Source organism: Eubalaena glacialis, chromosome 6 (genome assembly GCF_028564815.1).
Source record: "Eubalaena glacialis isolate mEubGla1 chromosome 6, mEubGla1.1.hap2.+ XY, whole genome shotgun sequence".
NCBI classification, from domain to species: domain Eukaryota; kingdom Metazoa; phylum Chordata; class Mammalia; order Artiodactyla; family Balaenidae; genus Eubalaena; species Eubalaena glacialis.
Genome location: NC_083721.1, coordinates 82,726,176 through 82,751,732, shown reverse-complemented (window position 1 = coordinate 82,751,732; position 25,557 = coordinate 82,726,176). Strand labels below are relative to the sequence as shown.

The 25,557-nt window shown below is 39.0% G+C and overlaps 1 protein-coding gene across 2 annotated transcripts; it reads right to left on the bottom strand.

The window, feature by feature from the left end:
* TRA2B (transformer 2 beta homolog) lies at nt 1-21,248 on the bottom strand. Of its 2 annotated transcripts, XM_061194380.1 has the most exons (9): nt 21,056-21,248; nt 9,457-9,590; nt 8,246-8,408; nt 6,185-6,373; nt 3,621-3,736; nt 3,197-3,280; nt 1,656-1,715; nt 900-973; nt 1-415 (listed from the first exon to the last, which is right to left on the bottom strand). In XM_061194380.1, the coding sequence occupies exons 1-9, from the start codon at nt 21,089-21,091 to the stop codon at nt 405-407; spliced, it is 867 nt and encodes a 288-aa protein (XP_061050363.1). In that variant the 5' UTR covers nt 21,092-21,248; the 3' UTR covers nt 1-404. The 2 variants fall into 2 exon arrangements, with proteins under 2 accessions (XP_061050363.1, XP_061050364.1); XM_061194381.1 differs by lacking the exon at nt 9,457-9,590.
* Nucleotides 21,249-25,557: the final 4,309 nt, after the last annotated feature.

Below are 25,557 nucleotides of genomic sequence, written 5' to 3'. Positions count from 1 at the left end.
TTAGAAAGAAAAGTAAAAACCAAACTTTATTGTTGCTTTTTGCCATTTGGTAGCATTTTACACAGGCTTCGATCTTCAGAATACCCTGGATTCAGTAGAAAAACCATTTAAATGAAGTTTTGTACAATAGAAACTTCTCAGCAGTCAAAATTTAGACTGTAAAAAAATACATGCAAAACATACTTTTCTGAAAACACTTAACTTTGAACAAAGCACCGAACTACACAAATGCAGAATGAAAACAGCATTTCAACTCCACCAAAAGTAGTCATCATAAAAGGTGTAAAAGTCACCTAACTTCACTAGGCACTGTTCACTTTTTAAACAGGAGACAATAAAAAATATTGTCCACAAACAATATCCCAACTCTAGGGCAGGTTTCAGAAAGTCTTCAACTTCATGCTTTAATAGCGACCTAGGAAGAAAAGAAATAAATATGCTTCAATACTCAAGTGTGTACTTTTAATGTTGAGAACTTTAAACTACTCTGCCATCAGGAAATTCCTATGCACCAGATTCTCTCCTGCGAAAATAGAGGAAAACATTCACATAAAGATTACACTAAGACGACCAATGTTAAACAGAAACAGCTGGGAGTATATCTAACGCAACCTGAAAGCTAAAGTTTTAAGTCACTCAAATGTTTCCAAGCTGTACAAACATTACAAGGACTCCTAAAAAGAAAAGCTACAAATGGTGACAGAATATATTTACTATTTTAATAAGCAACAAGAGTAAGATCCAAGGGTTGTTTTCCTATACTTCCTTGAACCAAAAGTTGGAGATAAATATAGATAAAACTAATTGAATTAACCCATTATCTGCTGTGTTTGGTAAGTCACAGCAAGCCATGCTATTATAATATATAAACAAAATCATATAAATCAATAAAAACTTACGAGGTGAGTATGATCGAGATCTGGAACGTGATCTGTATCCTCCACGACTATAGTAGGGAGAAGGTGACCGTCTTCTGTAAATAAATGCAACACCATCTAAGACTACCGGGATTATATATGATCCCTTTGTCACTTTCCAAAACTAAAAGACCCTCACTGACCTTGAAAAATATTGCATTAGTCACAGGATTTCAAGGTCTGTTTTAGTCCTGAGAATGAAGCACACTATCAGGCCCAGTACCAAATAACCCCTCAAACTATCAGAGGTTGAATACTCCTTGCTATATTTGATCCACTGATCTGCTAATTAACATTATACTTAACAGAATTTAAAATGGCTTAGAGAAGAAAAAAAAATCTTTACCACTAATTTTAACTATACCCTATGAGCACCCAAAACAAAATTTCATTCATAGTGCTTCAAAGTGATTTAGTTCTGTGTAAGAAAGATCAACTTGAATACTCACTTGCTATTCTGAGATACTTATTATCTTAGTTTCTGCCATATCTCATGTTAAGGTACAAAATGGTACCACTGAGTAAATGACCTAGTGTAAGCACAATTAATTTCTGTGAACACACAAATTAAGCCATGTACACACTGTCATGTGGCTTCAGTTACAGTATATTCATAAACTTCATGCAATCCAATTCTGTGTAATGCCAACTATAATTTACCAAAATACTAATAACGAAAATGTCTTTATGTGAGCCATTCTACTATTGTACAGATTTTCAAATCTTCTCCTGGCATACCTGTATATCTGATCCCTGTCTTGAGCAGCTCTCCATCCTCCTCCTCCTCCACCTCCTCCTCTGTGAAGGCAGAAAAGCAACATATATTCATTAAAAAATTTTTGAAAGTACACAATTCATGCAATAAAATTAAAACTCGCAGAAGTGAAAGCTAGCTGCTTTTGCCACCTCTTTACAAACTGGCATAGAGCTCTCCCTGGTGGTTAAAATGAATATCATTAGAAGTAAATGCTCATATGAATTAAAATAAAAATAAAATATTAAGACCCTAATCTTTGCAGCCTCCACAAATCAATCCCTTAAGTGTCACTCAGTACAGAAATGCTACTTTTAAGAAAGTTTCTTTTTGTCAGTGTTAAATGTCAGGACTGTCAACTTCTTAAAACATTACTGAATAGTGTGCAAAAAAAGACATCCACACCTCAACACCACACTAAAATAAGGTGTCAAGGATTAACTGTTGTGGTCAATACTTACTACACAATTTACATTTTGACAAGCAAGGCAGGGTCTGAATTACCTGCTGTTGCTAATAAAATAGAGAACTTTACTTCATTTTCGCCTTTCGAAGTATTCCCAGTGTCATGAACATTTCCCTGCCAACCCCCCCCAAAAAATCAATTATTTTTGGTAATAAACTTCTTACCATTATTACACTAAATTATTGTCCTTAAATAATTACTTCTTTGGATTCTTCCAAGAATCAACTTCCCCTGCCCTTCAGTGCACGATTCCTTAGATACCAAACATTGCTTTATAAAGCAATGACATTCAAAATACAGCTGATGAAATTCACTTTAAAAACAAAAAAGGGGGGCTTCCCTGGTGGCGCAGTGGTTAAGAATCTGCCAATTCAGGGGACACGGGTTCAAGCCCTGGTCTGGGAAGATCCCACATGCCGCGGAACAACTAGGCCCGTGAACCACAACTACTGAGCCTGCGCGGCTGGGGCCTGTGCTCCACAACAAGAGAGGCCGTGACAGTGAGAGGCCCGCGCACCGCGATGAAGAGTGGCCCCTGCTCGCCGGAACTGGAGAAAGCCCTCGCACAGAAACGAAGACCCAACACACCCAAAAATAAATAAATAAATAAATTTATAAAAACAAAAAAGGGGGAAAAAACTGAAGTATAGTCTATAATTTTGTTTTCACTGTCATGTTTTGAAACCAAGGATTTCAGTTGGTTTACAACTTGGTGTTTAAAAAATATACATACAAAGATAAATTAAAAAGACATATAACCATAAAATCTAGTTTAGGGGCTTCCCTGGCAGTCAGTGGTTAAGACTCCATGCTGCCAATGCAGGGGACAAGGGTTCGATCCCTGGTCAGGGAACTAAGATGCTGCATGGTGTGGCCAAAACGAACACCTAGTGTAAACTCTGGGCCTGGACGTTAGTATTAAAGGTAATGACTTGTATCAAAGGCTAAACTCAGGTATGTATAGTGCTGCTTTAAATTATGTTGCAACTGATTCAGGAGAAGAGCTGGCTTGTCCTTCAATTTTTTGGCAACTTAAACTTTGTATTATGCTTAACTTACCTGTATGACCTGCTGTAATAGTCCCGATCATCGTAGCCTCGATCATATCCCCTGTCGTAGTAATCTCGACGGCGTGAGCTGCCACTATGAGCAACAGTAAGTAAGATTTGTACGAACTTAAAATCTTACCTATAATGATGGTTAAGTTTCCAGCGTGGGAAAAATGGTCTGGTGAAAATCAATTACCCAGCAAAGCCAAATCTATGGCATTTCTTTATGATAAAAGTGGGATGTGATCTATTAAATGATACCAATCAAAATGTGTGGTACCAACAGAATGTTTCCACTGAATATACTGTATTGACTTTGAGTTTTAGCCAGTTTGAAATGCCAAAGATCCCCCCCCCCCAACTATGTGTAGTTCTTGGAGGAACTGAACAAACTGAACTGTCAGTATTTTTAACAACCTTGAAAATAAACTTACTAGGTAGGTCTCCCCATGTAAATTCCTGGTGTTGGGGTATGTGGTCTCTTTGTTATAGAGAAATCAACTCTGATCCTACGTCCATCAAGCTCCATTCCATTGGCACGCTCTTTCGCCTTCAAAAGGTATGTAAAGTTGTTATATACACCCTGGACAAAGCCCCAAATTATCCAACAGCTATAAACAGGGTCCAACTGGATGTTTCAGCTAGGCCACAACATTATGGCTGACAGCTTATTAATAGGCTTTTCCGCCTATTAAATCTTTATTTATAAAAGCTAGCCCAGAAAAGCTTACCCAAAAAACCACAAAAGCCAATTTAACCCATGAAATATTTTATCTAACACAGTGCTTGTAGCTCTAAAGCAGTACATAGCTGGCAACTTATGACCCATGAGCTAAGAATTTAAATGGGTGAGGGAAAAAAATCAATAGTATTTCATCATAAATGGAATTCAAAATTCAGTGACCATAAATGTTTTACTGAAAGATAGCCCCACTCATTAATTTGCATATTATATGGCTACTTCTACATTACAATGACAGGGTTGAAAAGTTGTCATTAAGATCTTATGGTGCACAAGGCCCAAAATATTTACTGTCTAATCCTTTACACAAGTTTATGGCTCCTTGCTATGGAAGCAAAAGGTTGGGATGAAGAAAGCTTGAATTACATATAGTTCTTTCATCTAGAACACAGACTGAATAAAACAGTATGTACTTCAGAAAAAAATATCCCATTCCAAAGACTTAGCAGTTTCACAATTTAAAGAAACACCCCTCCACCTAAATAGAATTTAAACTTCTAATTCCAAGTATGCTATTTTCTAGTTTGATTGTTTCTGCCTCAAGACAGTTTCTGGCACTACTGATTCAGATACAAAATATGCTATCTTTCAGAAAGTGAACTCTGGTCCTGTAGCAAAAAAAAAAAAAAAAATTTAGGGAAACCAGGAAGCTTATACTGTTCAATTATTATCAAAATGAAGTGAACGACATCTTAAAGCATCCCTTAAATCTCTTAAAGTATAATTACTTGCATTCAGCTTTCAATTCTTCCTTTAGTAGATCAGCTTTATTTTAAAATGGTTTTTAAAAATTAGTATAATCTTGACAAAGTTACATATACATATAAAAGAAAATGCATAACCATATAATCTCATTTAGAACTCAATTACTCATCTCAACATTGACCTCAGATGGCCTGTCATTTAAGTTTCTCAAGCTTTTCCTTATACTGTATGTATCTAAAGTCCAGATTTCTTAAATGTGGCCTAGATTCTCACACTGAATTTTTACTTTAGTCTACATAATAAAAAATTTTAACTGGCAGTCCAGTGGTTAGGACTCAGTGCTTTCACTGCCATGGCCTGGGTTCAATCCCTGGTTGGGGAACTAAGATCCCGCAAGCCATGCAGCACGGCCAAAAAAGAAAAATTACTTCCTATGTTTTGCCTCAAGTCAACTTAACTCTAAATATAAAATCACTTGCTAGTATACATTCAAAACCAGTTCCTTTCTCCTGAGTCATAGTCATAGCTTCATCACTTTTTAATGTTTTTCTCCATTTTACAAAGTAATTTGGGGGGGACTTCACTGGTGGCGCAGTGGTTTAGAATCCGCCTGCCAATGCAGGGGACACGGGTTTCATCCCTGGTCCAGGAAGATCTCACGTGCCACGGAGCAACTAGCCCATGCGCCACAACTACTGAAGCCCACGCACCTAGAGCCCGTGCTCTGCAACAAGAGAAGCCACTGCGATGAGAAGCCTGCGCACCACAACGAAGAGTAGCCCCTGCTCGACACAACTAGAGAAAGCCCGTGCCTAGCAACAAAGACCCAATGCAGCCAAAAATTTTTAAAAAAACAACAACAAAAAAAGGAATTTGAGGGCTTCCCTTGGTGGTGCAGTGGTTAATAATCTGCCTGCCTATACAGGGGACACAGATTCAAGCCCTGGTCCAGGAAGATCCCACATGCTGCAGAGCAACTAAGCCTGTGCGCCACAACTACTGAAGTCCATGTGCCTAGAGCCCATGTTCCGCAACAAGAGAAGCCACCAGGATGAGAAGCCTGCACACCGCAACGAAGAGTAGCCCCCGCGTGCCACAACTAGAGAAAGCCCGCACACAGCAACGAAGACCCAACGCAGCCAAAAATAAATAAATAAATTTTAAAAAACAGTAATTTGATATAAACAGTGATTAAATATTCCAAATGAGTATTAATATTCTTATATTTTAGAAATATCTATATCTAGACACATATCACACACCTGGAAACAGCTATGTTGGGATTTACTTCAAATAATGTGGTGGAGAGGACTGAGTTGGAATATAGAACCAAACTGTCATACTTTTCTGTTACTCTACAAATATTTGAAAATGTCCACATTAGAAGGTTTTTAAAAAAAATTCAACATTGATCAGTATATGTTCCCAGACGAATGCATTTCCTTTAGCTCAAGCTACATATAGTTACTAAAACAAAAACTGTCCATATCCAAGTAAAAATAGTTAAAAATAGGACTAGTATTTTCACAAAGATACAAGACTTTTACTTACTTCCTTGGCATCATCTACATTTTCAAAATATACAAAGGCAAATCCTCTTGAACGTCTAGACTGCTGGTCATATACAATAGACACATCAGCAATTGGGCCATATTTAGAGAACACTTCTCTTAGATCTCTTTCTGTAGTGTATAAGCTCAATCCAAATACTCCAAGACAACAGTTGGGATCAGGATTTGCCTAGAAATAGAAAAATGGATTTTGAACTTTAAAACGTGTCATAAATCAAAGTTAAAAAAAAAAAAAGGAACTATGCATAAATTAGCCAAAAATGTCACACTAACCCTAAAAGATAACGCAATAAAATGCTATTCTAAAATTAATGTTACACCACCACCACAAGCATGTTTAAGAACGTGTAGGGAAGACCGCAAAAGGGGTAATTTCAACTTAGAGTCAAGTGGACGGGAAACAGCAGCTCATACTACTGAAAAGCACCTGACATTTTTTTTTTGGAGATTGGAGGGCAATTTGCCCAAGGGATTCACCTTCTAGGGCTTTATTCTAAGAAATGGCCACACACTCAACAATATGCACACATATGGATAATCAGAATAGCACTGTCTCTATAAGCCAGAGGGGGAAAAAACGGCATACTGTTAAAATGTTGAATTAAGATATACCACTCACAGAATGGGAGGCTCTAAATTGCCAAAAAGATATACAAGAGCATGTTCAGCCTGATTTTATTTCTACAGAAACATCGTATACATAAAGTGTTTATATATATACACACATAAATGTAACCAAAGATGAGTACCAAACTGTTTTTAACAGATATTAAGTAGCTTGCAATTATAACCGTAAGGAAAATAATGAACCAAATGTTGCTGACACTCCAGTTGCCGTAATGAATTTGCCTAAGGTTTCATTTATGTCATACATTTACTGCAGTCAAATTCCATCCCGCTTTCAAAAACAAACACTCCCTTTAGATGTACTGGTATTATATTATACAATGAAATCACAATATGAAAACACTAAATGCCATCTCATTTGGAACTTCTTGTAGAAGATAAAAAAGCCTTAATACCTGAAAGAAACTTGCTTAAAAGTAAACGGGAGGGGCTTCCCTGGTGGCGCAGTGGTTAAGAATCTGCCTGCCAATGCAGGGACACGGGTTCGAGCCCTGGTCTGGGAAGATCCCACATGCCACGGAGCAACTAAGCCCGTGAGCCACGGCTACTGAGCCTGCGCGTCTGGAGCCTGTGCTCCACAACAGGAGAGTCCACGACAGTGAGAGGCCCGCGCACCGCGATGAAGAGTGGCCCCCGCTCGCCGGAACTGGAGAAAGCCCTCGCACAGAAACGAAGCCCCAACACACCCAAAAAAAAAAAAAAAAAAAAAAAAAAAAAAAAAAAAAAAAAAAAAGTAAATGGGAGGGCTTCCCTGGTGGCGCAGTGGTTGAGAATCTGCCTGCCAATGCAGGGGACACGGGTTCGAGCCCTGGTCTGGGAAGATCCCACATGCCGCGGAGCAACCAGGCCTATGAGCCACAACTACTGAGCCTGCGCCCCATAACAAGAAAGGCCGCAACAGTGAAAGGCCCCCGCACCGCCACGAAGAGTGGCCCCCGCTTGCCGCAACTAGAGAAAGCACTTGCACAGAAACAAAGACCCAACACAGCCAAAAAAAAAAGTAAATGGGAAAATCAGGACAGCATTTTGTAAGGTGTATTAAAACAAACCCAGACAACTTGAATAACATTAGTATGAAACATACAGACCTATGATCTAGTGTACTAATAGTAATGTATAATGGAGACTTTTTTTTTTATCTGATCGGCTGTTAATATGACAATACCTTGGTTAATGTGACAATATCTTAAATGTGACCAATAACACAAATGTAGACAATTACGTGGGTGGTGTCTTTTAAAAATAGACAATCTCAAAACACTAAATAGGCTCTACAGGTAACTCATGCTAAAGCTCCACTGTCAAATAATATCAGTTCTAACATCAAACAAAACAAAAAAAGAAGGGAACATATTATTTATTATTATAAAGTGGCTTTAAACAGTCCACTGCTTTAAAAACTTTTTCATCTTACCCGATTCCCAACATGACGCCTGCGAGTAGACATGGGAGAATGACTGTGGCTATGCCGTCTTCGATAATCTCTACTGTAAGATCTGCTACGGGATCTTCTATGGGAGCGGGACCGAGATCGTGACCTTGTATAATGCCTTCGAGAACTTCTTCTGGATCTAGACCTGAAAGACAAAGGCTTCAAGGTTATGACTAAATAACTAACAGTAAGATAAGGCTTTCAATACTCTATTCTAGAGTTAAACTACAAAAGTTGGAACACACAATTCAGGCATATAGCGGGATCGATAACTTTTCTTCTGTATATAATCATTTCTACTCTGTTAGGAAGAGTTCCAAAAAACCACTACCAGCTAAAGCTCCCTTCCATCATATCTTAAAATAATTTAGAGATTAAACTTAACACAATTATCTTTCCAAAACCATTAAAACATGCATTTCATACTAGCTTGACTTGCACCCACCTTTACCCCTCAGAATACCACCCTGTATTTTTGTGCTTGCTTCTTGCATTATGCCCTCTATTCACTTAAGATAAAATCACCATCACAGTTTTCTCCAACAGTGTTTTAAAACCAGTTACTCTTAACTACAGTGATCATATGAACTGTCATTTAAACCAAGGAGGATACATTGTAAGAGAGAAAGGGGGCGCTGTTAATTATGCCTGACAATAGGCATAAACTCGGGCTGACCTGGGCAAACCAAGATGTATAGCTTACTCTTGACGAACATTAAAAAAAAAAAAAAAAAGCGCTGCATTAAGGTGTTTTTGTTTTATACATACATTTGTCATACTAGACTATACCTATTTATCAAGAATTGCAGTTACTGAAAGCCAATGTTCTGCAGTCTATTTGCCATACTAATAAGCAGTTCACTTAAACTCATAGTGAATCCTCACAATTCTGAAGAACTGGTACTATTACTAATTCACCTTTTATAGATAAGGAAGCTAAGACTGAAAAAGGTTAAGTAATCTGCCCAAGCCAGAAAAAAATAGAGGTAAGATTTGAACCCTAACGCCAAAAACCCAGGCTCTTAACCACTTAGTCTTCTATCTCCCAGATCTTAACGATTAAGTTCATTTCTAGTACCAATATTAAATAAGCCAACAAATGAACTGACCCTCTCTATCTTCCTAGTTTACAAAAGCACACACCAATTTGAAAGCTAAGAGTAACAAGAAAATCCCAAGACAGTCTTTCTTACCTAGATTCAGATCTGGACCTGGACTTTGATCTGGAACGCCTGGAATCTTCCTTGGAGCGAGACCTTGCAGGGGTATGCCTTGCAGATTTCCCAGATCCATGAGCACTTCCACTTCTGGAAGCAGAACGGGATTCCTACACGTAGATGTCAAAAGTTTAATTTGTACACTTTCTGGGCAACTTTAAAAACAAATAAGCTGTGGTGAGATAAATGGTGAGGGAAAGCAATCCCCTTCCAAGATAAGAAAACATAGGTAAGGGCAGGAACTGAATATACCTGGTATAATAGTTACGTTGCTCCAATTGACATAAGCCAATTAACTTGAACTTCCACCTTTTTTTAGGGAGCAGGGATAAGAGTTAACTGACCCCACTCTTCAGAAATGGGTGCCAAAGCCAAGCAGTTAAGGGAACTGCCCAAGGATTGTTTTGGGAATGTTACTCCATAAAGACTAGGGTGAGAAAGAACCTTATTAACTATGACACCTATACCTCACACCTATTTCAATCAAGTTGCCATCAACAACAAAAAAACCCTATGAAATTCATTAAAACTTACTGTATACTCAAGTTTTATTTATTGCTGAGTGGGAAAAAAAACAAGGACGGTAACTGTTTCAAGTCCCAGAGAAAGATAGAAACCTAGTGGAAAGCAAGGACCAGCTTGAAGGACACTAGATCTGTAGAGCCTGTCCATCTAACCATGGTAGGAAGTCCTTAAAAATCTCAAAGCAACCAGATGGAGCTATAGCAGAAAGGCAGTGAATTAACTGCAGAGGTAAGAATTAAGAGGGTACCAGAGATCTTACTCAGCTAAGTGTAGATGAGCCAGTGCCAATCGATAGGGAACTGAGAATAAGCAGTTAGAAAAGTTACATAAAGGACATATTAAAACCAAAACAGTTTAGATCATGGGTTCCTAATCTAGGTTTAGGAAGGGAAGTTCAGGAAATCTAGGTATATACTGTATACCCAAGCTTTCCCCTATCATAACTGGAACCAGCTGGTAGGTAGGTAATACAAAAAAGATTTCTAAAAAAAACTAGCAAAGAAATGGGTAAACAGGATAACTAGTTCATCAGTGAACCAAAGGCATATAATTAGTGGAAAAAGCAAATATGTATAGAAAGAACTGGACCTAGGGAAATGTTCTGCCAAGACACCAAAACAGAAATAGTGGAATGGACAAGAGAATCCACTCAGTCTAATACTAACCAAGGTAACATCAAACCAAGACAACCTTTATTCCAGGTTATCCATCTTCACCAAATGAAAAGGCATTAGTCTAATGAATCTTCCTGCCCAACACAGGATAAACAACCAGCCTCAAAAGGAATCAACATTACAGGTAAGTCACTGTACGGGTAAGAATCAATGTTGAAGTTGCATAGAAGTTATCACAAGAGACCTCCCTGCACGGAAGACCCTCAGAATAAATACTCCGGCCATTCTTGAAAGGATAGAAAATACGAAATTCTTTTAAATCACAGCCCAAAACATTTTAGAATATGTTCTGTGACTTAAAAGCATAGTGGAGAAAATTTGGAAGATCCTTCCTATGATGCAACACAGAAGAGACAAATTAAAGCTTAAAGTTTAGAACAGGAAACGTAAGAGTTAACTCAGTGGGCAAAATGAGTTCTGGTCTCTACACCCAAAACAACTCTAGAAACTTTACAGTAAGATTTCAAAGTCATTATGAAACATGGTGTGAAGTAACATGAAACACGACAGCCCCCTCTCCTTCCTGGCATGAGTTAGTAAAGAGATTCAAAGATGGTCCCTAATTATAAGTGAAAACAGCTGCTTTTACCATCAAGGAGTGGTTAGAAGTGGTTAAAGTGGTTTGGGGACCCCAACCAACAATCCCTTAGCTTTCTCCGGCAAATATTCTGAAGAGACATTTTAAAGGACAATCCACCTCCTCCTCCTCGAACAAAGAAGTTCTCAAACTGGGGATGCACTCTCTGCCATCATTTCAACAGGCAAAAGCTAATCCAGAAGAGAAGGTAGAAATAGGGACCCAAAAGCTATTTACTAAATACCTTTGTTTACTCCAATGCTAGAAAGATTACTTCATGGAATGATCATGACTTTTAATGGAAACCAACGAAAACAACTTGCTCTGGTAGGAAGAGAATATGGGTGCCTCACAATAAGAGTTAAAAGATTACCAATAAAGTAACTGTAGTTAACAGAATCAGTCTAGGGATCTGAAAAAGGAAGAAAGAGTAGAAAGAGTCAAGATCTTCTTTTAAACCTCTTGCTTCAGTAAACATAAAAGCCTTATTCCAAGCTGAGATGCTTTACCAGTCCAAGAGGAAAAAGAAAGTACTTCTAGCCTCAGAATGAACCTTAATGAGGTTTCCCCATGAAATTCTAGCAGATCAAGGGTCAAAGATACAGTATTTGTGGAATTATCATAAGACTTTTCACTCAACCTCTAAAACTAATTGGCTATATGCAGATCCATTTTGTGAGCAATCACTTCTCAGACCAAGAATAAGGGAAACCACCAGAATGCTAAGATTTTTTTCCTTCTGTACTGACACTTGTTAGGCTAACACAGAAAACAATGCCTCTACCTCCTACCTTTCTTGTCAAGGGTAGTCTTAAAGTTAAACCTTTTTGCAGTTATGTTGGCCATTAGCTGGTTTGGAACTATGTGCAAGGATATTTAGCCTGTCTAGAAGAAATGACAACTAAAATTATTAGCCAAATCTAAAAGCATAAAGTTAGCTTTAAACCTTGGTCCATGGTCAAATCTGTAAAACCAGCTGGAAAAGCCCCTACACGCAAGGAAAATTCCAAGTCCACTTTCAGGGCTGTCAAAACAATAAATGTCAACACATTAAAATCCTACCACCAAAAGAAGCACTACTCTGAACATCAATATCTCAAAGAAAAGGATCATATACTTAAAGTTAGCATGAATAACAAAGCCAAAATTCCCTGAAAACTGCTCAGGGAATCAAGTTCTTATAGAATGGATCTTAATCATATACTAATATACAATCTATACGGAACACATCAGGGAAAAACAAACTCAGCCTTCCAACAAAATACCAACCAGTGTCTACCTATTCTGAGAATGGCAGTATCTTAGAAAAACTTGCTGAAAGAAATGAAAGAAGTGGGAAAAACCATCCAATCACTAGGTTTCTCATACATTTTAAAAACTAGATGCACTAAATTACATTTTGAACAGTGGCTCTTAGAGGTATGCAGTAAACGTACCTAGCACTTAAAAACACATCCCTAACTAAAGCTTATGTTAGTAGGTCTGGAGTTGGGCATCTGTATTTCTTAAAAACACAATAGGTGTTTATGATGCTTAGTTAAGTCTCACTGACTTAATCAATTTCAAGCTTTATACTTCTTACCTGATTTTTTTCCCCAACAAAGTCATTTTCCTGAAACCTTGTTTTTTGTCACCTTCTCTGCCCCCACCTGCCCCCTGGCATTAATCAGCCCTCCTGAGGGCATGTACCTTACACCTGCCCCAGGATAAGAGGCCTGTCTCCCCCATACCCCCCAGACAGGGGGTAGAGGGATGCACTCTCATACTCAAAGATGCTTTGGCCAGGGCAGGAGAGGAACCTGAATGGATGAGATGGTCCACTAGCATCAATGTTTATTTTTGCTTTACATCTTTCCAGCTTGTGCCATATAATCGAATTCCAAACTGCTTCTTCCCTTTCTATGACTAACAGGTCTTTTCTCTATTGGACCCCAAGGACCTTTCAGATCTCCTGATAAAAGAATCCATGAGCTTAAATAGAAATATAACATCCATTCACATCACTTGCCTCAGCTTTCTGCCTAAACTGTAATTCAGAATGCAAAATCAACATTACCAATTTAATGTTATTAGTTTACATGTGGCAAGTTTTGCAAAGCAATAATCGGGACAAAGCAAATACTGGAAACTATTGCCTATAAATGGAAATAATTTTCTTCTGCTTGCAAGATACAGAAATATTACAAAAAGCACAAATCTGACACTAACAGGCCCTAAAATCTCAGAAAATGGATTCCTCTAGAATGTCATTTAGACCACTTTTTCCAAAAGCTGTTAAGGTCTGACAACTCTCAAAGTTTTTTAGGCTATCTTCATTTCAGGGAGAAGTGATAGCCTTGGCTTTCCCAATAGGGAAGAAGCCATCTGTTGGTTGGCTACTACTGGGTATTATTTTGACACATGCACTTGTCCCATCCAACTGAAAGTAACAAGACTGCACCAATCATTTTTTTCTATTCAGCTAAAACATAACAAACACACAGAAGGGGAAATGACAGAACTTTGGCGTCTATTTCCCCAGTAAGTGGACGGAGTAGGGAACCAGAATAAAGCTACTTCATGATCTGTATCTCTCACATCATTTTAACGGTTAAGTGTTAATAACAGAAAAGGGAAATAAACACCTACTAGTTTTGCCACTTTTCAGTTAGATATCCTGTTCACTCGCTTATGTGACCCACCTCATTCTAAGGGAAGCCCCTATAACTTTTTAGCAGTAACCCCAGTCATTGAGCTGGAATAAGAATTAAACAGAAAAGAATTAAGAATCATCTTGTGAATTTAGCACACATGCATCTTAAAGTTAGGGCCTAAGTGGTCACAGCTTTCCACTACTGCCATCCAGAAAGAAATTAATGCTTTCATAAACACCAAAAGAAACTATCCTGTCCAACGCTTTGCTTGGATTTTCAGGGTTTGGTTCTATAACCAACCTGGTGACATTCCTTAGGAAAACTTCGACAAACTTAGAACATTCTACTATGTATTCCTCTGTACTGAACGATAGGGGTCTGTGCATTAAGAGTCCAGGGGGGTGGCACAGACAGACCACCAACTCCAACTCTGGAGGTACTCACTCATGCCCCAGGACCAGCAAAGTTAGAGATGAAAAATCCAGGAGACAACATGAAGCTGGCTGTTACCCAAACTGAAGAGCTCATTCCTGCCTCTTATTTGACTACAAAGGGTTATTATTATTTCTTAAAATTGCATTTCAATCACTTGACTAAGAAGTTAAAATTAGAATTACCTAATTTAAACGTTTCCCCTGGAAGGCACTTCTTTACCCTGTATATATTTCTTCTATTAAACAAATAATGCATGCATGTTTAGCAAAATATACAGGGACACATAAACAGACTAGTAATTACTTAGCGTAGTGCTTTCTGATTCCAGATTACTTCTTATCTTAACTTCATTTTTATTTCTTTTCTTCATTCTTCCGTTTCAAATTCTGACTTCTTTCATCTTCCCCACTTCACACAAATTGCTCAATATTCTACAAGTGGGACTTCTGGTCTGATAATTAGCATGCATTCTTTCTTTTATTTTTTCAAATTTCAGCTTCACTTATTCCTGAGCTTCAAATACTCATTTATAAAACTTGTCAAATGACGACTTCCGCATTTTCCTTCTTCAACATTAACCTTAATAGAAAAAGAACAGGATGAAGAATATTTTAAAACTCCAGGATAAAATCCAGTGCCAAAACTGAAACTAGAAAAAAAAAAAATCCCTCTTGTTTTGGATTTTTAGAAAAGCTAGAATACGCAGCTCAAAAAACTGAAACTAGTTTCCTGTTGGCTCTAAAATATATAATCAATCTCTTTTGTCTACTCCAAGTAGATTTATCATGCTTAAGCTGAATGTGAAGTGCACAACTGAACATTTACTGTTCAACTGACATTTTAAGAACTATAATTACATTTCACACTTCTTATCGTATTCATCAATAGAAAGTATGTTCAGGGTCAAAAGCATATCTCTAGTCAAAAAGTGACATGTAAATACAGAAGTGCAAGAAAGGAAAGCACGGACAATTCATTTGCACAACGATGACAAGGCTGAGGGGTGAAGAGGTTTACAAATTGTGACTAAGGGCAAGATATGTATTTAACGTCACATTTTTTAACTGCAAAAGTAGCTCTGTAAAAAAACAATTATCAGGGAACTTGAAAATTTGGACTATAGTGTTCAACCCACCCCTAGAAAGCTGCTCTAGTGAGATTTTATAACATAAATGGCCCAACTTACTAAATTTAGAACTAAAATCATTAAAAAGACCAAATCAAGTCAACCAACTACTATATGCAAGTAGCTATGAAGAAAGCAGAACAAACTTGAATCCAACAGTGGTGTTTTCAAAGAATTTTTGGTAAAATCTCCCCCCTCAATGAACAAAGTATTAAAATCTTCTGCGGTCCAAAGGAGCAATCCTACTTTTAAAGGTGGCAATATTGGGAGAAAATTACAGCTCACCTCCTGAAATTATTAAAAAGACTCAATATCACTTAACAGATCAATAAAGTATAATAGTGTCTACTGAACACCTTAATCAAAATAACTGCCCTCATAAAACATCCTAGTCTCCCTGAACTTCACCTTATGATCTTTCCCTCTTAACAATTTCCTCTCCTAGTTTTTCTGAAAATAAAACTTTCCGGAAAAAAAAAAAACAAAACACCAGAGACAGAGTGAGAGATAAATTTTTATACCTATCTGATCAAAAAGACAACCATGCATGGCTATAATGGAAGTGTTGTGATGTCTTTTCTAAGAGGGTAAGCATAATCTTCAGTCTAGTTTTTCAATGTTAATTATTGCTCATTTAATCCAGAGAAAAATTTAAATAACTTTTTATTTAAGGGAGTCACAGTAATTCGTTTTAATATCCATCACTAAAATATAATGGGAAATGTTTACTGCCAGCACAAATGTAATCGTGGAATCAGAATGCCCAAGCAGTTTCCTCTTAAGGCCTCCTAAAGTTTAAATACAGGGCTTAGGTGCAGAAGATGCTGGAATAGAGGCCAAAGCTCTAGATACCACAAGTTCTCAATATGGACGCCTTCCTGCTATTTCATTACTCCTTCCCAACATTCTCCCTTCTTTTATATTTGAAGAACAAAACACACCGCTAGATAATATAAATACTAGGTTCATTCAAACCTCAGCTAAGTTCAAGTGGCCACTTCATAAAACCAGAAGAACAACTACTGGGCTAATGTTATACACATATGGTTAAGAGATCCTACTTACAAATAAGCAGAAATTTGTCCCATCACCAACACAATTTTTGTTAAAATAATTCTAGGGACTACAACTGGAATTTATGTAACATTAAAAACGTGCAAACTCATTAGGTTGATCGACAAGGTAGTATTTTAAAAACTAGGAGGAGGTAAAGAAAAACACATTGAATCTGCTATAAAGATCAATGCTAGTATCAACGTAAGGACTATTCTATTTCTTTCTGCAGCTAAACTCTACCGGAAGGTTGGTTGGATAGAAAAATCCTCAAAGACTGAAAATTTCTGAAAAAACTGTCATCTGACATGCCTAAATGAGCTCTAAGCCCAAGCTTTTAAAAGATCTCTTGTAAAAACAGTACAGACTCTGAATTTACATTCATAAAACATCCAGTAATTTCCAGAAGCGCAAGTATGTTTTACTGTTTCAGAAGACTACTTTTTAATATAATATCTAAGGAAAAAAACAAAAAACAACCCAAAAAGGGTCCTCATCCATGCTGTCATATTCAGCAATCTTGCAGATAAAAATCAGAATGTAACCTCCAAAACCCAATTCAAAGCAAAGATTTTGGGGGAATTTGAAGACTAATTTGCTATAATGAAGAACTCCCCAACCCCAGCTTAAAAACAAGACTAAGTGACACCCTCCCCCAAAAAACTAAATTGGGTGAACACTTAAAATTCCCAATCACCCCATCACTGTAGGTCATAAGAAAATAATACAAGTATGAGTAAAAAACTGATCAACATAATATGCAATGCTAAGGCTCAAAAGATATACACAACTGTAGCATTGTCCTCTTGGGCAAAATGTCAACAACTACGCAAGTATTAATATTTACCAAGCTTTGGATTTTATTGGAGATAAAGAATGGGAAAAAGCTGTACAAGGCAAATTCCATTTAACACACCTCTCATCTTCTGAATTCCTCTTCACTCTTTTCACAAAACCAGTAGTACTTACCTTATAATTACTTGTAATTTCAGCATGAACATGCCACCTTCTAGTTCCAGGCCATATCCGTAACATTAAATCATTCTTAGTTAAGACCAAGAAAAATATTCTTCAACCTGGTTTCAAGAGACTTGTGCCTAACCAGACTCACACCGAAACAAAACTATTTCCTCCCACCAACATTAATTTAATCCTCTAGGAAGACACAGATCGATGTTTTAGTTTTCAAAATTTGGATTTAGAGTTAGGAGCTAAAAACAATTCAAAAAGACAACCCAAGATTAAGCAGAAGAGGAAAAAAACTGCAGAATCTGAAAGGCAGTTTGATGGGACAGTATCCAGATGCTATTCATCTCTACAAAGAGTAAGACTAAAGATAATATATCTATATTGTATACACATTACTTCTACAAAAATAGACACCATCAAGAGTATTTATTGCAATCTTGATAGCAGACAAATTAAAATGATTTGGTCCATACAAATAGCGTTTCCTTAGTTCCTGGTTTCTCTAGGTAAAGACCCATTTGTACAAGCTAAAGAAATTAGGAGGGTAGAACATTAAACCAGTGCCAAGAACAAACGTCACCACACCCTAAAGAGTGTGACCATAATTGGGCCTTACAAGATTTATTTACCACCCCCCTCACAATTACCATGCACCTCTAAACTTGGCTACATGACTCTATCATGTTCTTATTCTCCCAAATTGTGACATGACATATCTGCTAAAAGCACCTCTCTTTTTTCCAAAGGTGCTTTGCAAAAAATGTGAGCAATTTTGGGAAATGACTGGAAGAAACTAGAACTTGGAAATGAATAATATCTTACTTTAACATGGATTTGGCCAGATCAGGGAAGTCAGCTCTAATTAGAAACAGGTTTTAATTTAAATCTATCAACTCTGACATGAAAAATCCCAGATACAGGTAAAAGGTAGATTCTGCCGTAACTGAAAGTGTGAAACGAACCACAAAAATTCAGGAACGCACCCTAGCTGCACACTTAAAACAAGACAAAGGAACACAAGGAACCACAACTCTAAGTGTCAATATTCACGCAATAAGTAAACACGCTATCAACAACCAAGTCGAGGATAATTTATTGCTCGCACTCCACCCCAGTCTGTATAGGAATCGAACTTATAATAAAGTCTAAAGGAGAAGAAGAAACATTTCTAGAACAGCGGGGCCGGTGGCTATGGTGGGGCAGGAGGTGGTTCCAGCTGATAAGATTTTAGTGATTACGTTAACATTAGCTGATTAAACTGGTAGGTATTAGTGATTTACATCAACAATTTGTAATGTTTGAAAACTCAGAGTGGAATGAAAGTAATTTTTCAGGCTCCAGATAAGCTATTCATAGCAGGCCATGTCCAAGATTATTACCCCAAATGCAACGGTTTTCCCACTGTTTTCAGGCACTTTCAAAAGGAAGTTTCTAGCCAATCAGACCTGAGTGTTCTACCTAGTGTTTTTAATGGCATTATATTTAAATCATTCCACTGAGCTTTATGGTTTTGCCACGCATTCTTTGGGAGTCCCAAACGTATTTGTTTTAGGTATAGTCTAACCATTTCAGGATCCAATAAACCAACTGGAAAACAATCTACATACAAAACAAACACCAAAGAAAACAATGTGGAAGTACTCCACAACGTCAGAGTTCACAAAAACTCTTCCAAGAAGTCAAGACTCTATGTAAGACAAAATATCAATTTCTAACATGTACCTTTAAATTTTTTATTACTTTGTCTCCATCCATAAGAATTTATTGAATAACCATTCTATGTAACGGGATTGCGATATAACTAGGATGTATATTCTACTAACAAAAAGTACCAATTCAAAAACTTGATTAGCGGGATGACAATGTCTCTTGAGCTGCCTCAAACCAGGACCTAATTCTTGAAATTGTTTCCTCCCTTACGTAGAAAATACCCTAACTTTCCCTTGGGGAATTTTTCATCTTCTCAAGCACACCATCACAAGTAACTTACTCAGGTTTATTCAACTGAGAGCTCTAGTCAGAGACCATTTTGTAGTCTCAAATCAATGCAAAAGTATCCTATAATTGTTTTAATAGCTGAAGACTAAAATTATCATTTGCTTTCCAGTCCAAACACCGACGCCTAGTTTCGACAGTATATTCAACCGGCAGAAACCATAACCCACAGCTTTAACAACTTGTGAACTTGATCCATGCTTTCTCACCCTAAGAGCGAGCTTAAAAAATAATCGCACACACACTGGTGACAGTGGCAATCAATCGTTTTACGGAAAAACATATAAAGCCAATACTGATCTGCATAGGTAAAGGCGGGGCCTGATTAGTTCAAACCAAATTAATCAGACTTGGCTCCGAAGTTACACAGTAAATTCACTAAGACTCCAAGGGCTAAGAAATTTCTCTATAAAACCGCCCTTCTAATGAACCAACTAGAATTTGTTTCATGAGTTTGAGAAGATATTTAAGTAGATTTACCTGACAATTACAGATAAACTGTAAGAACACCCAACCTAATACCATCAAGTAAAAGAAAAAAAAAAATCAAGTTCCATGGTGCTTTTTATTACCCTTCTAACAAACCTCCAAATACGCAAGATCCTGGCAAGACCGACATTTCTGCATCTTAGTACTCACGGACCCGCAACCAAGCTTTATATCATGCTTTCTAAGCCCGGGAACTTTATTTCTGCAGTTCATCCAACCCTCACCGAACCCCACATTTTGGAGTGGAAACTTTAAAAAGTGCATCAACACAACTTGTGCTTCACAGAATAGGAATGCCTCAAAACAAAGAAAACAACGGCGCCGTAAATTGCTGCCCGCCAACTTCTCCACCATCTCGCAGAAAAAAATCTACTCCCTCAAACAAGAAAATCTCAGCGACCCCGTGGTCTACTCTGTATACCGAAAACGATACTGGGTTTGAAAGCCCTTTCGGTATCAAAGAAAAGCACTCCATTTAGGCCGAACACAAAGCTCGCGCGCAATCCCCTCAAACTAACGGGTCCAGAACTTAGCCTACCCCAGACTAGTTTTCCCATTTTAAAAGAGGCCCCCAAGAACACCCTAGATTCCAATCCTTTCGGGGCCCGGAATATGATCCTGTCTTAACCTAAATTCTGACCAAAAAAATCCCAAAGAACGCTGCCTTTCTGCCCGCCCCCTCCCCCGCGGCCTGGAGGTTGTCGCGCGGCTCCTCCGCCATTTTGTGCCTCTGGCAGCGCGCCCGGCCCGCCAGCCCAAGATGGCTGCGGCGAGGTTTCACAGGAGAGCAACGGCGAAACGAGATACCGCTCCCCTCCCCCACCACGGAGGGGACGCAGCGGCCATTTTTAATTCCCCCCCACCCCCATAACGGAAAAAACCGCCGTTTCGGGTAAAGGGCCACCTAAACCCGCCGGCGGCCTCCTTCACGGATAAAGACACTATCCACTAGGGCTTTTAAACCTCTGACTCCCATCCCTCCCGGTCTCAGACTTCGGAGTCGAAATCGCCCCAGTCTCCCGGTCCGAGGCCGACGGGCCTGGAAACAGATGCAAGAAGCTGGGACCACACAGCCGCCCCCTGCACCACCGCTACGTACCCGCTCGCCGTAGTTCTGCTCGCCGCTGTCGCTCATGACTTCTAGCTGCTGTCGCCGCCCGACGTGCTTCAATCGAAGCTGCCAACCTCTTGCGCCTTCTATCTAGAGGCTCAGCTGCGGCCCCGCACCACGCACTGGTTCCCGAGCCGCTGAGAGGAGAAACGCTCCGCACCACCTCCGCTCGGGCTCTAAGTCTCCCGGATGTGACGCGGCGCTCTTTAACCAGGCCCCACCCCCTCCCAGAAGGCGCGCTTTCTTGGCTCCGCCCCTCCGCCCTCGGCTTTCCCTTTCCAGCAGTGGCGCGTCCCGAACTGTACGTGACGTAAGCTCCGCCCCTCGCGCCGCGCTAACCCCATCTCCGGGTCTTTTTGAGGCGGGAAAGAAAGCGTGCCAGTGGCCTCAGTGGTTGTCGCCACGGGGCGTGGTGATGTCACCGGCCACGCCTGACTCTCTTCTGGAACTTTCTGGGAAGCTGTCGTGGGGGAAGGGAGGGAGGAGAGGCCCGCCGTTTCTCCCATCCTTATTTCCGTTCTTCCGCTTTGTTCGTTTCTCTTTTTTTGTGTCTTCATTTGGTTGGAGAGGGAGGATGTCCGTATACTGGGTTCCGTGCTTTACTTTGGTTTTCTGTAGCTTCAGTTGTGGATCTTTCCTACCTGAAAACCCTTCATTTGAGCATCTGTTAAATACCAAAGCACTTTACCAGATCCTGATATATTGAAATCAGACACAATCTCTAATCTGAAGTTAGTGGTCTAATAAGGGAGAACTGTTAAACATACATTTGCAAACTAAGATTTTGCGTTAGAGAGATGTACAGCTATAGCGGTGTCACAAGGAGTGAAGATTAATTATGCCATCACCCAACAACATGACATAGTGGAAAGAGTCCAAACTTGGAAGTTCAGACATCCCTCTGGGCCTGTTGTTTCCCTTTAGAAAAAACAAAGTATGGTACCCAGCTGATGAGGTACTTTGATACCTGTAAAGGGCCATTTGATTTTTTAAAACAGCTTTCTTGAGATATAATTCACATGCCACGCAATACTCCTGTTTAAAGTGTACAATTCAAGTGGTTTTTGTATTTACGGAGTTGTGCAACCATCACAATTTCAGAACAGTTTCATCACCCCCAAAAAGAAACCTGTCATTAATAGTCCTGGTACATCTTCCCCCTCACATTTCCCTCCCACACACACACACACACACACACACACACACACACAACCCTCCCAGCTCTAAGGAATCTAAAATCTGCTTTGTCTATAGTTTTGCCTATTCTGGACATTTCCTATAAATGGAATCGTATATGTAATATGAAATCCTTTGTGACTGGCTTCTTTAACAGTATAAAGTTTTCAATGTTCGTCTGTGCTGTAGCATGTATCACTATTTCAGTCCTTTTTATTGCTGAGTAATATTTCGTTGTATAAATGTATCACATTTTATTTATCCACTCATCAGTTGGTAGACTTTTGAGTGGTTTCCACTTTTTAGCTATTATGAAGTATGCTGCTGTGAACATTCATGTACAAGTTTTTGGATGAACATATATTTTCAGTTCTTTGGGGAATATACCTAGTAATGGAATTGCTGGATTGTATGGTAACTCTATGTTTAACTTTTAGAGGAGCTGCCATTTAATTATAGCCACCCTAGTGGGTGTGAAGTGGTATGCCATTGTGGTTTTGATTTGCCTATCCCTAATAATGATGTTGAGCATATTTCATGTGTTTATTGGCCATTTGTAGATCTTGTTTAGGGAAATGTCTATTCAGATACCTTGCCCATTATTACTTTTATTATTGAGTTGTAAGAAGTGGCAGTTTGATTCTTGCTTGTTTAAAATAGTCATCTGGGGACTTCTTGGTGGCGCAGTGGTTAAGAATCTGCCTGCCAGTGCAGGGGACACTGGTTCGAGCCCTGGTCTGGGAAGATTCCACATGCAGTGGAGCAACTAAGACCATGTGCCACAACTACTGAGCCTGCGCTCTAGACCCTGCGAGCCACAACTACTGAGCCCACGTGCCACAACTACTGAAGCCTGCACGCCTAGAGCCTGTGCTCCGCAACAAGAGAAGCCACCACAATGAGAAGCCCGCGCACTGCAACAGAGTGGCCCCTGCGTGCTGCAACTAGAGAAGAGCCCATGCACAGCAACGAAGACCCAATGCAGCCAAAAATAAATAAATAAATAAATAAATAGTCATCTGGAACAGTATTAGGTTTTTAAGGTACCTGAGACCTGGAGATTTCGTGATGACTCAAGGTGACAATTGTCCTCTCTTTTTGCATACTCTCCAGAGCCAACCTCATCTGCTTTCATGGTTTCAATCAGGGACGTATATGATTACGGTTTCCAAATCTGTATTTTTAGACTTGAACATCCCTCACCCCTCCAGTTCCATGTTTAAATTCTAGTTGCTTATTGGAATATTTACCCGGATACTTCAGAGGCTTACAAAAGTTAGCATATCCAAAATTAAAATAAGCATTTTAATAATCTATTCCTCCTTTGCCCTCGAAACATCTCTGCTAAAACTTTCTTCTCTCTCTCCCTAATTTAATTAATTAACACTTCTCATCAATTCCACTTCCCATACATTTTTAAAATTTGTCTTTTTTTTCTCCATTCCTCTCATCACCATTTGTCAGGGCTTCATCAACTCACTTATCTGGTGAAGTGCAAATTATCTTAGAAACTAAAGTGTTTGTGGAGTTTTTACCTCTTTAAACACTGTATTTCAAGTTCTAATAAGAGGAAATCAGGTTATAAAAAAATAAAAATATAACCTTGGACCTGGAATCATAGTTCACAAAGATGAAATGATAAAGGGTGTATCTGAGAAAACAACTCTAGTACACTTTTCCCCAATAACTGTGTTTGGAATTTTGCAATGATCCCTTGTGCTTTTGTGCATTTAATAATTTCTAAACATTTTATCAGCTAGGCTGTACCATTTCTAAACTTTTTTGTATCCTCCCTGGGATGAAGAGATTAAATTTATTTCCTCCTTTTTAACACCTACATACTTGTCAGTGTGATGTAATTTAAAAATTAAGTCAGGAGCAAAATGTTAATTGTAAAATTTATGTGAGTCAGCAATATGGGTGTTCATTGTACAATTCTCTTCACTGTTTGAACATTTTCATAATAAAATGTTGAGAGAAAAAAATGTAAGTCAGGTCATGGTATAACATGCTTTGAAACCATCAATGGCTTCTCAGAACTTTTAGGACAAAGTCCAAAAACCTTAATACAATCTGCAATTCACTGCATGATTCATTCCTTATCTGCCACTCTCTCCCTTGTTTGCTATGCTATAGGCATACAGTTTCTCATGCCCCATGTATGCTCAAAGCTGGACCTCTGAATGAGCTGTTCCCTCTTCCTGGGACACTTAACAACTACCTTCCACCCAACACACACCTAAACCTGGGCTCCTACTCAGATCTCAGGCCTTGTCTTGCTTCCTGCTTTAGAATAGATCAGATCTCTTGTTTATATACTCTTATAAGCACCCCTCATATTGTTCACAATAATTGTAATTAAACAATAGTAATTATATAATTATTTTTGTGATTTTGGCTTTTACGTCTGTCTTCCCCCCTAGACTAAATTCCTTGAGGACAGGGCCCGTGCCTAGTTTGTCCACCTTTATACCTAGTACCAGTGCCTGGCACGTAGTAACCCTTCAGTAACACTTGAGTGAATGAAAGAAAGCAAAGTATGAATTTAAAATTTATTGGGTAGGCAACAGCATGCCTTTATAGGTCCCTGAGGAGGGGACTGACTTGCTGAAAGGAGGGAAGATTGTCCTGGCAAAGATATGGATGTCAGGCTGGAGGGTTTGTCAATTCATGTCTATATCTTCAGCACCTTGCACAGGGCCAGGCTGTTGAATGAGTGACCTTGTGGAACATGGTTCCTGTACAGTAACTATGAGGTGAGGAGGACTGGACTCCCATGGCAGCAAGAATGGAGATTAAGCAGTGGGTGGGGAGACTCTGAAAGGGTGGGCTTGACTGGTCTTGATGATGGGAATATGAGGAGAAAAGGAAAAGAGATAGTAAAAAAAATGACCACAAAAAGTTTATGTCTTGGTTGGGGAGATATATACAGGAGTAAATAATGTGCCCACTTGGGAGTACTCTCTAACTGAGGCTTACTCCTACAACTTAGGGGAAAGCCAGAGGCTGGCCCCAAATTTAATTATCATGTCCCTTTATAGAATCTAGGCCCTCTCCCCCAATGTCCCTTTATATTAAACTTTCTCTATTCATATTACTATGTGGCTTATCTCTCCTGATTGGACCCTGACTGATTCAGAATTGCTCACAGGAGGGGTCCCCCAAGATACTACTGGGATGTGGAAGTGAAGGAGGGAGAAAATCTAGACCAACTTCTGGGTTCTGGCTTGGGTGACCAGGTAGAAGGACAACGGTACCATTAACTAAGGGAAAATAAGGGAAGGTGGGGCAGAATGATGAGTTCAATTTGAAAC

What these genes read in the sequence shown, in the direction of transcription:
- TRA2B (XM_061194380.1), bottom strand. Translation starts at nt 21,091, where the DNA reads ATGAGCGACAGCGGCGAGCAGAACTACGGCGAGCGG. An exon ending in TACATGGGGAGACCTACCTA is followed by an intron (nt 3,281 to 3,620) that starts GTAAGTTTATTT and finishes TGTTGCTCATAG; the next exon opens with TGGCAGCTCACGCCGTCGAG. An exon ending in GACAGGGATCAGATATACAG is followed by an intron (nt 974 to 1,655) that starts GTATGCCAGGAG and finishes ATTTATTTACAG; the next exon opens with AAGACGGTCACCTTCTCCCT.